The sequence below is a fragment of the Anabrus simplex genome, chromosome 3, assembly GCF_040414725.1.
Source record: "Anabrus simplex isolate iqAnaSimp1 chromosome 3, ASM4041472v1, whole genome shotgun sequence".
Classification (NCBI taxonomy): Eukaryota; Metazoa; Arthropoda; class Insecta; order Orthoptera; family Tettigoniidae; genus Anabrus; species Anabrus simplex.
In genome coordinates this window covers 362,570,440-362,582,703 of record NC_090267.1, presented here as the reverse complement: position 1 = coordinate 362,582,703, position 12,264 = coordinate 362,570,440, and the positions used below count along the sequence as shown (strand labels likewise).

At 36.8% G+C, this 12,264-nt stretch overlaps 1 protein-coding gene across 4 annotated transcripts in view; it reads right to left on the bottom strand.

Moving 5' to 3' along the window:
- LOC136867343 (myosin heavy chain, embryonic smooth muscle isoform) overlaps window positions 1-12,264 on the bottom strand; it is a 543,017-nt gene that overhangs the window by 134,777 nt on the left and 395,976 nt on the right. For all 4 annotated transcript variants that reach the window (XM_067144510.2, XM_067144513.2, XM_067144511.2 and 1 more), the window contains exon 16: window positions 9,724-9,794. In XM_067144510.2, coding sequence (XP_067000611.2) covers window positions 9,724-9,794 — 71 coding nt within the window. The remainder of the gene's footprint in view (window positions 1-9,723; window positions 9,795-12,264) is intronic.

Sequence of the window (12,264 nt, the reverse complement as noted above, 5' to 3'; positions counted from 1 at the left end):
AGTTGTAGGAAAATGGCATGCTCATAAATTAACGAACAAAAATGGCCAAAGATTAATTGAATTTTGTGCAGATCTTGGACTCGTTTTGGAAACCACCAGATTCATGAGGCGACCACATAAAATTATGACAAGGAAATGCCCTAACGTAAAATTGGGAGAGTTTCAGATTGATCATGTTGCTATGGATAAAGATTATCATAAAGAAATTTATAATGTCAGAGTCCTCCGTGGGGTAGACATTGACTCGGATCATTATATCTCAAAAATAAAAATCAAGTTAACACCAAAAAGGAAACACAAACGTAATCATCTCAAAGCAAAGAGAAATTATGATCCCAGTTACTTATTTAGAGAGATCCAAAACACCTTTAAATGACAAATTAGAGACAATGATCAACAAACTTAAAACCATAGCTGAAGAAATCGCTCCAATTAAAAGGAGAAAGAAACATGCGTGGTGGAACGGGGAATGAGACAAAGCAATTCAAGCAAGGCACAAGGCAAGGTTAAATGATCAACAGAGGAAAACAGAAAAATCTTGAGAAGAACTAATTAATGCCAGAAGACAAACAACTAAAGAAATTAGGACAATTAAAAGAAATTATCAAAAGGAAATGCTTAACACTATAGAGGAAACATTCAATCAGCATAAAACAAGAGACTATTACAAAACATTCAAGCAATATCAATCTACAGTAAATTTACCCCTCCCACACTTATGTTAAGAAATAAAAATGGAAAAATGGCACACAATAATCAGGATAATGCTAACATTCTTGCAGAACACTTTAAAGAGTTACTTAATCGTGAGGATCCTGTGGAACATTTAGAATTTGACCCTAACCCCCCCCCCCCCAAAAAAACACCGGGCGAGTTGGCCAAGCGCGTAGAGGTGCGCGGCTATGAGCTTGCATCCGGGAGATAGTAGGTTCGAATCCCACTATCAGCAGCCCTGAAAATGGTTTTCCGTGGTTTCCCATTTTCACACCAGGCAAATGCTGGGGCTGTACCTTAATTAAGGCCACGGCCGCTTCCTTCCAACTCCTAGGCCTTTCCTATCCCATCGTCGCCATACGACCTATTTGTGTCTGCGCGACGTAAAGCCCCTAGCAAAAAATTAAAAAAAATAAAAAATAAAATAAAACTCCATTACAAAAGATTATACCACCAGTTTACAATGAAGTGAAAACAGCAATTAATGCACTTAAAACATACAAAGCAGCAGGAGAGAATCAAATAGTAGCAGAAATATGGAAGAATGCTAATGATCAGACTATTCAAAACCTACATAAATACATCATTGATATTTGGAACATGGAGAAGCTTCCCGAGGAATGGAATACAGTGATAATTCACCTGCTGCATAAGAAAGGTGATCGCTCCAATCCAAATAATTATAGGGGGATATCCTTGCTTGATATTACATACAAGATTTTATCCAAGATTATATACACAAGAATCCAAGAACAACTCAACAAAGAACTTGGAGAATATCAGGGAGCATTTCGACCAGGTAGAAGCTGTCCAGATAAAATCATTAGTTTAAAATGGATAATGAAGCACCAACGAGTTCGAAGTAAGGGTCTAGTCATCACGTTTGTAGATTTTAAAAAAGCATGCGACAGTATACATCGTGAATCATTATTAAAAAGCCTTAAAGAATTTGGCTTACACCAAAAACTTGTTAACCTCATTAGTATGACTTTTAAGAATACCAAGGCAAAAGTTAAATTTAGAGGTGAATTATCAGAATCATTCATTATAAGAACTGGACTTCGACAAGGAGACGGACTTTCACCATTGTTACTTAATTGTGCATTGGAGAAGGTTATGCGTGAATAGAACAAGAAATGCCAACCAATTATCAAGATCGGTAGAAATATTAAACTCGACTGCCTTGCTTTTGCGGACAATTTAGCATTACTTGCAAATACAATAGAAGAGGCTAAATTTAAAATTGAACAACTAGAAATTATAGCTAAAAAAATGGGATTACAAATTTCATTTGAAAAAACAGAAATGATGCCAACTTTTAAAGTTGATTTACCAGTTATTCAACTGAACAGTAATAAAGAGATTAAAATTGTTCAGAAATTCAAATATCTTGGGGAAATAATAACATGGAACACAAATGAAAAAGAAGCAATAAAACACAGAACAACTAAATTTAAACAAGCACAAAGGCTTACCTGGCCAACCTATTACAAAAAAAATCTCTTTCGATAAACGCTAAGCTGAAACACTATAATTCCATAGTTAAACCAGAGGCAACGTATGCTAGTGAAACTTTATTCAAATTAAATGTAAAATCTACAATGGACAAATTACAGAAAACTGAGAGAAGAATTCTTAGAACAATTATTAATAAAAAACACCAAGTTGATGGACAGTGGAGATTGTTGCCTAACAACATTGTCTATCGTGAATGTGAATCAATAATATCTACAATGCGTAAAAAAAAAAAGAATTTCCTTTTTCTGTCACATATCAAGATTACCAGACACCAGGATACTGAAACAACTATTTGATTACTTTTTGAAGAATAAAATCAATAATAATTGGTTCAAAGAAGTTCAGGATGATTTGGAAGAATTGGGTATAACTCGGCAACAAATCAAAGACAGAAAAGAGAAGAGGATTTTGAAGAACAAAAGCATAAGTCTCAAACTAAAAACAGTTGAACGGAAACAATATACTATATCGGACACACAAAGGGCTTCCAGGTCGGAGAGGATGAGAAAGTTCTGGGAGAAGAAAAAGAAGAAATTAACTCAAATGTATTGATTTCAGTGCTCCAATGTGGGCGTAAAATATGTAAATAAATACATACAGCATATATGTTAAAATTTTAAAAAAAGTAACAGAAGCTTTTTGATTTGCTTCTTGAGGATGGTCTCTGCCTGTGATAAAATCTAATGTTGAAGGTGGCATAAATTTCCAGTGTTAGTGCAAATAACGTAGATTACTATTAGTTGGAAACTGCCTTATCTTGATATTTTGCTGGTCAGATGTAGTCTATTAATAGATAAATAAAGGCTACTCACCTGTGAAATACAAAAATACATCAAGTACCTTGCAGGTAGAGACCACCTGAGGACACAGACTGTGAGGGCCGACGTTTTCAGAAACGCAAGTATATATACATGCATGGTGACGAAAAGCCAGGGACAAGGGGAGAAGTAAGGGCTAATGTATTCCCGGCCACAATCCTAGCAAAACTCATCTCTTGAGCTCCCAACTATATTAGGTGGCCCAGCCTGGGCGATGGAGTTTTGTTTTTGAGTTGCCACTAATGTAATGATCAACCAATCAGATCACTGCCTTATGTCATTATCAACCAATCAGACTGCTTAATTATATCATTTTCTAAATCTGACATCCAGCCCGTCCTTATATATAGTTGAGAGTTTGGACCTTAAGTGTCAATTCCGATTGGGACTTAGAGAGTGCAACACTAAATGAAGTCTCTTCCTTGGGGTCGCTGGACGAGGCTGGGGCTAGCAACGGTGTAGTAGTGGCAGTGTAAGGCAAGGCAGAACTATCACTTAACAATGTAAACCTTATCTATGTGTGGCAAAGGGAAGATTCCAGCATTCCCCTTAGCACGTAATTGTTGGGTTGTGCTGCATTTTCCTCAAATTTCTGTTAGGACTTAGAATATAGATTTTCTACGCAGTCTACAGACACATGTAAAACCAATGTGGGGTCTACGTAATTTAAGGATGCACGAGTGTGTACCCTCGTTTCCCTTATTCACTTTCTTTTCTGATGAATAAGTTTTTCTTTAACTCAATTTTTCCATATCTTGCGTTTTAGACTAACTTATTCCTATCTTAGTCACCAAATAGGATGGCTTATCCTCAGTGTCACCGGGCCTTATGCCCTATTAGGTTTTATAATAAGTCATGTCTTAGGAGTCCTTGGGTGGGTTCAGCCTCCTTTCCATTTTGTTCTTGGCCTTTCTATTAATTGTTTATTGTTTCTTTTCTGGGCCATGTAATATGAGCTTAGGCTCCTTAAATTTTCTAGATCTTTTCGATCTGCTTTTGTGTGTGGCTTTCCTATTTGAATAAGGCGAGCAAGTTTTTAAGTATGGTGGTTCTAATGAACTCTCAAGTAAGGTACCTGAAGTGAGAAATTGTAGTCCAGGGTTTGATACCTTTCCATATTATTTGAACTTAAACCTGAGGGGTTAATTCTCCTCTCCTAAAATTAATTTGGGAAGTTGTAGCTTCATGTTAATTTGGTCCATGGATCAATTATCTTTCAAAATTATAATTTCACACTAAAAAAAATTATGTGTAAGTTGACCTATTGGTCTGATGAAGTCTTTAAACCCTATCTTAGATAAATGGCAGTTTCTCACCTCCGGCAAAAAACTTACGCTCCAGAGCTCGTCTTTCATTGTTCCTAAAGTTTACATCTTGTTAAGACGTTGTTAAATTTATTATTGTTGTTATCAGATGAAAAGATTTTCATTCAGTAAGGAAAAGAAAAGAAAAGATTTCCAAAAAAATATATTTTTCAAAAAATTTAATGTTTTGTGCTGCCTTTGCTGGTGAGATGTAGTGTTTACAGTGTACTATGTCTTCTGGTATGGGCTAGAATAAATTTGTTACTTTCAATGACCTGTCATAGTCTCACAGGCTTAGCAGACTGATATGTAATTGAAACTTCTGGCTCGGTGAGGAAAGCAAAGGGAAACTACATCACTCCTCACTTCCCTAGCATGCCTCTTCAGTGACACCTAGGCTATCTATGACAGCTCTTGGTGGAGCTGTGGAGAACCAAACAAGCCTTCGGGCTGAATACGCTACATACAAGGTTTTGCGTACGCTTTGTCCAGTGTCCTGGCCCTGCCGTTTCTTTCCATCTCTTACCATGAGTAGCCCCACAGTATTAATAATAATAATAATAATAATAATAATAATAATAATAATAATAATAATAATAATAATAATCAAAAATGTGAAGGTTGTCCAATAAGGGTTGAAATATGTTCTGAAACTTTTTTATGTGACTAAATTCAACACTCATTTTTAATGTTTAGACTAAGTTGCATTGAAAAGTTGGACCAGTAAATACAAATTCTTTCATGGATTAATGTTTGATATAAGCAATTCACAATCATTAACAGATTTACACAATGTAAACTGTTGAAAATTATATATATGCACGGTTTAAACAGATTTGTTAGAATGCGAAGATGTCCTTGTAGAATGAAGCATGTCATTGCACTAATAATTGACATTCTTTTACAGGAATTATATAGAGTTCTTTCATGTTTGACAGACTGAAAAGCTTGTAAGTTTCTTTTCTTGACTTTTAGGTGCTGGCTGAATGGGCTTAGGAAGTCATTCCATCTTTCAACACCACCTCTTTGGAGGTGGATGCGAATAGGATGTCACTAACATACAGCAATGTCCATGGAAGTCTCTCATGCCAGTTTCTCTGCCATTTGGTAGAGTAAAATGTAACATGGAAATTAAAATGTAGGCACAGCCTAGTTGGAACCAAATCAAAAACTTTGCACACTGTAGCCAAAGCCATAGATTATTGTTATTACTGTTGTTATACGTTAATTTAACACTGTCATTAAATTAATTGATGGAGCAGCTGATGTCAGAACTACCACTGACTCTGTTATCAGTGGACAATATTGTTTCGGTTGACAAGATGAGTGAACTTTCAATGAGATAGCCTACCAGGCAAAGCGAAAGGCATACCACTACACGACCCTGAAAATTAAAACCGCCAAATTGGGCAAAGATATCAGCTTCTTGAAGCAGTGTATTACGCATGATTTAACTTCAAATTTTTTTTAAAAGGCACCATTAAAAAACACTGTTCTGTACCACATTATATCGAAACTCTCCAAAAAACCAACAAAATTTGGCTAAGAAATGAAATCCGGTTTTTACCTAAGAAAAATCTTACTTGAATAATAGACTTTACGAGATTCTCCTTGAAGCAGCCAATTTGCTCCCTAGTGCCCAGCGGAATCCTTTCGAAGATCAAATTGATAATAGACCTTTTTACCTACTTTTGCAGAAACAAATTACCTTAGAGAAAAAATTAAACACTTTAATAATGAACACAACTCCACCGAAAAATCAGTTTAAAGAGACTAGTTTGTCTAAAAATGTAATTGAGAAATTCCACCCCCCTGTAGTTAACCTGTCTAAAGTAACTTTAAATGAAGAAAAAACGTTATTCTACCGAAAGGCCCGAAGCACAACTGGCCTAACCTGAACAAAATGAACATCGCCACTACTTTAGTTATTGAGCCTGAAGCCACCATCAACAAAATGCCCCTAGAACAACACGACGAACTTAGATTCGAAGTAAAAAGGAAATTACACAAATGTTTACCTCTCACAAGGTAAACAAAAGATTCTACTCCATTAATCCCGCTGAAAATAAGTATATTTCCGACCACAAACAAATTGCCAAACTTAAGGCCAACATCTCTATCCGCCCTATTATTAACTATAGGCCCAGTCCTCTGTATAAAGCCTCTCACTTTGTCCAAAGTTTCTTGGCTAAAAACTACCATTTTATCACCAATAAGTCTATTAAAAACACCATTTAACTAATTGACAAACTAAAGACCTTTGACTTGCAACCTAACCACTCCCTTCATTCTTTTGACATAGCCAACATGCATCCAAGCATACAAACATCAAAGCTTTCCCCATTACTGAAAAAAACTTAAAGAAATACAGTCCTCTTAGCAAACTTGAAATACATGACTTCATCTCCATTCTGAAATTAGTCGTCAATAATAACTTTTTCACTTTTGACAAAACTATTTATCAACCAGACGGATTAGCAATGGAATCACCCGCCTCTAGTATCTTAGCGGAGATTTATTTAAATTATCTAGAACACTAAAATCAACAACAGCTTTCCTAACATGCTTCTATGGGCCAGATACGTGGATGCCACATTTGTAACTATGAACGAAGAAATTAAGAACGCTGCCTCTAGCCTTCATGATCTTAACAGAATCGATCCTCACGTTAAATTTACACTTGAGTCTGAAACAAATAGGTTAATGAATTTTTTAGCTTTGACCATTCATAGACACCCTTCCTCTTTATCTTGCAAAATCTTCAGGAAACCCACACAAACTGCAACTACCATTCATCAAGACTCCACACATCCCCAAGCACACAAATGTGCTACCTATAATAGTTTAGTCCACCGTGCCTTCACAATAGTCCATGTCAAAGATAGACTTGAACAACGAACTTAAGACTATTTGTGCAATCGTCAAATTTAATGGTTACAATAAGCCCTTTATAGAACAGATTATCAACAAGTTCAGACACCAACCTTGGACCACTCTTACTAAAGAAAAATCTAAAGACACCACTTCTTCCACCGTTACTTTCAACAAAAATGTCTACAAAATCACCAATCGCTTCAGAAAACATAACATAAAAATTTCCTTCAGAACATATAACAGGAATTCTGAAATTCTGCACAATTCCCCTTCAGTTAACATATCCAACACTTTCCTAAAGTCCGCAATCTACAGATTCAAATGCAATGACTGCAATTCCCCATACGTTGGACAAACAGGACACAGTTTCACGACTAGATATTCAGAGCACGTCAATGTTATAAGATATAATAGGTTTTCAGCAATAGGTCAACACATCTCTGACTCCAACCACAAGTTTACCGACATTGAACATGATTTAGAGATCCTTCAAATGGCCAGTAAAGGGCCTTTCATGAATATAATTGCAAATTGTTTTATCCATTCCGATCAATACTTTAATCCTAACTTCAACTTAAATGAAATTTCTGAGAAGCCTAATATCCTTTTTGATTTCTTAATTAACTTGTTTAAAAATATCAGATTTCCAAATTCTAGCCCTATCTTTCAAGCCATGTGCAATATGCATCCCCGTCACTTACCCCCACCACCTCATCCCTCTGCCCCACCATAGCCCTACTCCCCAGCTTTAGCTCCTCCTCTTTCCCCTTCCCCTCCGCTACTCGGCCACCATTATTGCTCTCTTCATTAGCCCAGCTCCTCTCCTTTCAACAACTGTGCCATCACGCTGCTCAAGGTGAGTTAGTCTCTTTTCCCTTATCTTTCTTTTGGCTATGTACATTTATATCACGTCTAATTTGGCTTTCAAACTTTTCGTCAGGTCTCCATGTTTCCATATTGAACTGGGAATCGTGACGTTGATTCAAATTATGATGTTGGCTTCGAAACCACCTGAATAAAGCCTGTTAATTACCACAACTTAAGAGAACAAGGTTTATTCTTCCCACTGATAATATATGTTACCTTATGATCTATGCACCTCAAGCTGGACTATTCTCTTGTTTATCAAGACTCAACAACTGGGATACCTCCTCAAAAATTTTATATTTCAACAGGTTATAACCTACCAGTGACTTTACAGGTGCTGTCATGTGTTTTAGATGGTCATACGCACCACACCCTCATCATTTAACGTTACATTTAAAATTTACCTTAGTAGGTGCATTCAAGTATTGTATATAATACACCTTATGTTCTACAAACCTCAAGCTGGACTATTTTCTCGTGTAACATACCTTAACAATTGTGTTACCTTCACTGATTTGCTTTCATTGTTTTAACTTGTTACAATTTAACTTCCAACATTAGTCGTTGTACTTGCTGTCATGTGTTTTATATTTTAACTATTCATAGTTTAACATTTGTCTTGTAGGTGCTATCATGTGTTATATATTGCTATTTGATAAGTTGAATTTTGCTCAATTGATTCGTTGGCTGATGATGACGTGCAATGAGCGTGGAAACTAGTACCAATCTTTAAACGTTATGTAATACTCACATCAATAAACGTTCATTGTATTGAAAAGTGGACCTTTAACATTTTCATTTTACTGTAATGAGTGAAGAAGTCAACGTGGACTGAGAATAACGGAAAGCATCACTGGAGAGAAACAGACTCAGGACTTGCTGTAAGACAACAGAATATACAGTATATTCTGCAACTTTGCAGAGCAAGGGCTGTTTGCACCGCACAACACTGTCCTCCTATCCAGCAAACCACTGCTGTTGAGTATTGTGTATAACAGACAGATGCCCATTAAGCTTAAGTGGAAAGCTTGCAAGATGGTCACGAGTCTTGCTCCGAATACTTGGCAAAGCAGAAGCAGCATGATTGGAAATGCACACCAAAGAGATGCGGAAGCTGTGGTGGTCTGTGGGCAGTACTTTGACTGAGCAAGCACGTGCAAAGATCCTTCAGTATCACTTCTATTTGTGAGAAACTGGAGGAAGGACAATTCCTCTGGAACAGGCACATTAAATGGAGGGACGGAATCCTGTACAAAAAAACTCTTACCATTACAGAGACAAGGAAAGGCCAATGATGCCCTAGAACAATTTGAAGGCCAAAACTACCTTGAAGGAGGGTGACCTCCTAGTGACCCAAATAAAAAAAGCGGAGGGAATACTCTCTTTACATCAGAAAAGTCAACTTCAAGTGATTTGAAGTGTCTAAACTGTGGGCATACATATGGCCAGGAAAAGAAGAATGTGTTTAGCAAATAAATCTTGTCTCTGTAGCAAGTCCTAATTTCCTAATATATTGTGTTCCTATATTATTGAGCTGTGCTTCTGTCCATTTCTTCTTCTTTAGTTATTTTAGAAGTAAGGTACAATTTCATAGAGTAATTGTCAATAATAAGAGTTCTAGAACTTACGATTGATTATTCTGTGTAGGATCATTCTCATCCTGCACTTTCTTCTTTCGTGGTCGTGGAGCACGTTTAGTCTGGAATCAAACATGAAGTAAAAATAATAGTTCTTTCCAAAAATAATTAATGTAAATGCACAGATATATCATACATATTAATGTACATGCATAGTCATACTATAAATTAAATATTTGATATCGGTATAACAATACTTTAGCTGGAAATAAAAAATTCACAAGGACCATTTTATATATGGGCTATATAGAGGGAGATCATCCGCTTTCTGGCTGAATTTTTCCCTGCTATGGTAATGGAGTAGACCATATTGCCAGTGACTCAACACTTTGTGCTGGGCACCACTAAATAACCAGATTTCCTTAAGGAGCCAACGGCTTCAGGCAGATGAGCCCCTTTAGGTGGAGTGATGGACCTCTCAATGGAGGATAACACTAGAATCCATCAGCACATTTTTTTTAGCATAACGGTAAAATGGACAGAGGAAGAATGTTCTTCACTATTCAGTTCCCAGAGGTCATGGAGGCGGATAAGATCATGCCAGATGAAATGGCTGTGATGAAGGCGCATCTCAACTATATTTTGAGTCTCCAGCAGCCTGTTGCAGTCCCAATGTTTAACCCTGCATGCCTCATTTCATGTGTGCTGCAGGATTTAGCTCTGGGGTCACAGTATGTGAGCCTCTCCCTAGCAAATTGGGATTCACTTTAACCCTCTGACATCCATATTTAAATGCATGTTATCCCAAGAATGAAATGAATTTTTTTTGGCCCCCATCGTGAAGATGCAGACATTTATAAAATACAATTAAAAAATAGATAAATTATGTTGTACAAAAACTAATGAAGCTAGAAATATAATTCTTTCGCCTAAGGACAGTCAACAGTCCTCAGGTTTGATGCAAGACAGTTCATCTACCCACTGAAATTTAGGCCTAAAACCTATGTCATCATGCATGTACACGTCATTCCCCTAATGTTATCAATTTCATTTTCACTCTCCACTTCACTAATTGCACTTAAGCCACCACCAACACTTTCTCAGTCAGAATTATCGTTCACCAAACAATCGATCTCATTATCATAAAATATTTCCACACAAATTAACCGCAGACATGTTCGTTTGCATCTATCACTTTCTTCTGTATTTTGTACTATTATTTTAAAAAGAAACAACATCTAAAGTGTTCAGATAGTACACATGCTAGTAACAGCCAGCTATACCCGCCGATAGGTGGCTCATGAATGTGACCGGAAGTACAAGAACGCTTTACTATGCTATGGACGGGAGGTGCTCAGCTTCTATGGTACACATTACCTCGCTATGTGCGAGAGAGGGTTAGACAAATTTACGCCAGTGGTACTTTCTTCTGCTATCTTATCCCACTCTTTGAAGTACAATGGTGATGGCACCAGGATGCTAGGATCAGGTTTCAGGTAAAACTGGGAGCTTCTAATCTGGACCTGCATGTTGGCAGCAGATGTGTGATGGGTGTCTTTCTGAGACCTGTGACCTAATCAGGAATTCAGTCCTGCATCTGTGTTGGCATTTTTAGGAGTACTGCCACCCACCTCTCAGCAGGAAGGCCCTAAAATACGGGCTAAACATTGGTATTCACACCTCTCTGACTCACTAGGTGGCCGCTCCCAACAGATCACCCACTCACGGTCAAAAAATTAATCTATCAATTACAACCGGAATGTGGAATATCAGACCTGAAAGATGAACAGCACTTGTCACTCACAAGCTCGCATGATTGGATACTGATGTTACCTCCTTGAGTGAAAAGCACTTTGTCTGGTGATGGAAAAGTCATAGATTTTGCATCAGGTACTTTCTCCTGGAAGGGAAGGGACGAAGGTGAGACTTGTATGCAGGGTGTTTGTTAACATCGCTTAAATCATGTGACCAAACTACATGCCCTCCAGCTCACCCCACAGATTATGGTTAGACCTCGGATTTTAGGCAAAAGCCTATATTGTTCCTGAAGAGATAACATAAAGTGAGTTATATTTAAATGTTTCATGTATTTATAAGGTTAGGAACAGTGGCTCTATAGTGCCTAAACATGCCTAAATTGACATTAGAACCTATATTTATTATGTTCGCAAAATTCCTATTTTTATCCCTAAATCGATTAAAAAAGGCTTTTAAATTATTCTGAGAAACTAAATTATTTACCAACTAGATTTTAGTATCTAGAAACTATTTTTCAAACAAAATCCTAAAATCGAAAATCTGTAAACCATACTCCCTGAAAGACCTTTCCTTAAGAACCTCCCATAGTACATGCCCGTAGCCTGCGTCATAAGTGAAAACAAAGTATCAGTTTCAAAGTCGTCTTTAATTAAAAGGTTATTACAGGAGTTTCTTCACTTCACATTGTATGGTAAAATTATATTATACCAAAGAGGTAAGTGATTTATGTATTATATTTCCCACTAAAGAATTATTACAAATTTAGCAAAATAAAAATGTTATTATAATGTCAACTAAAATACATAAAATTGAAGCTGCCTAAAATACATTTTA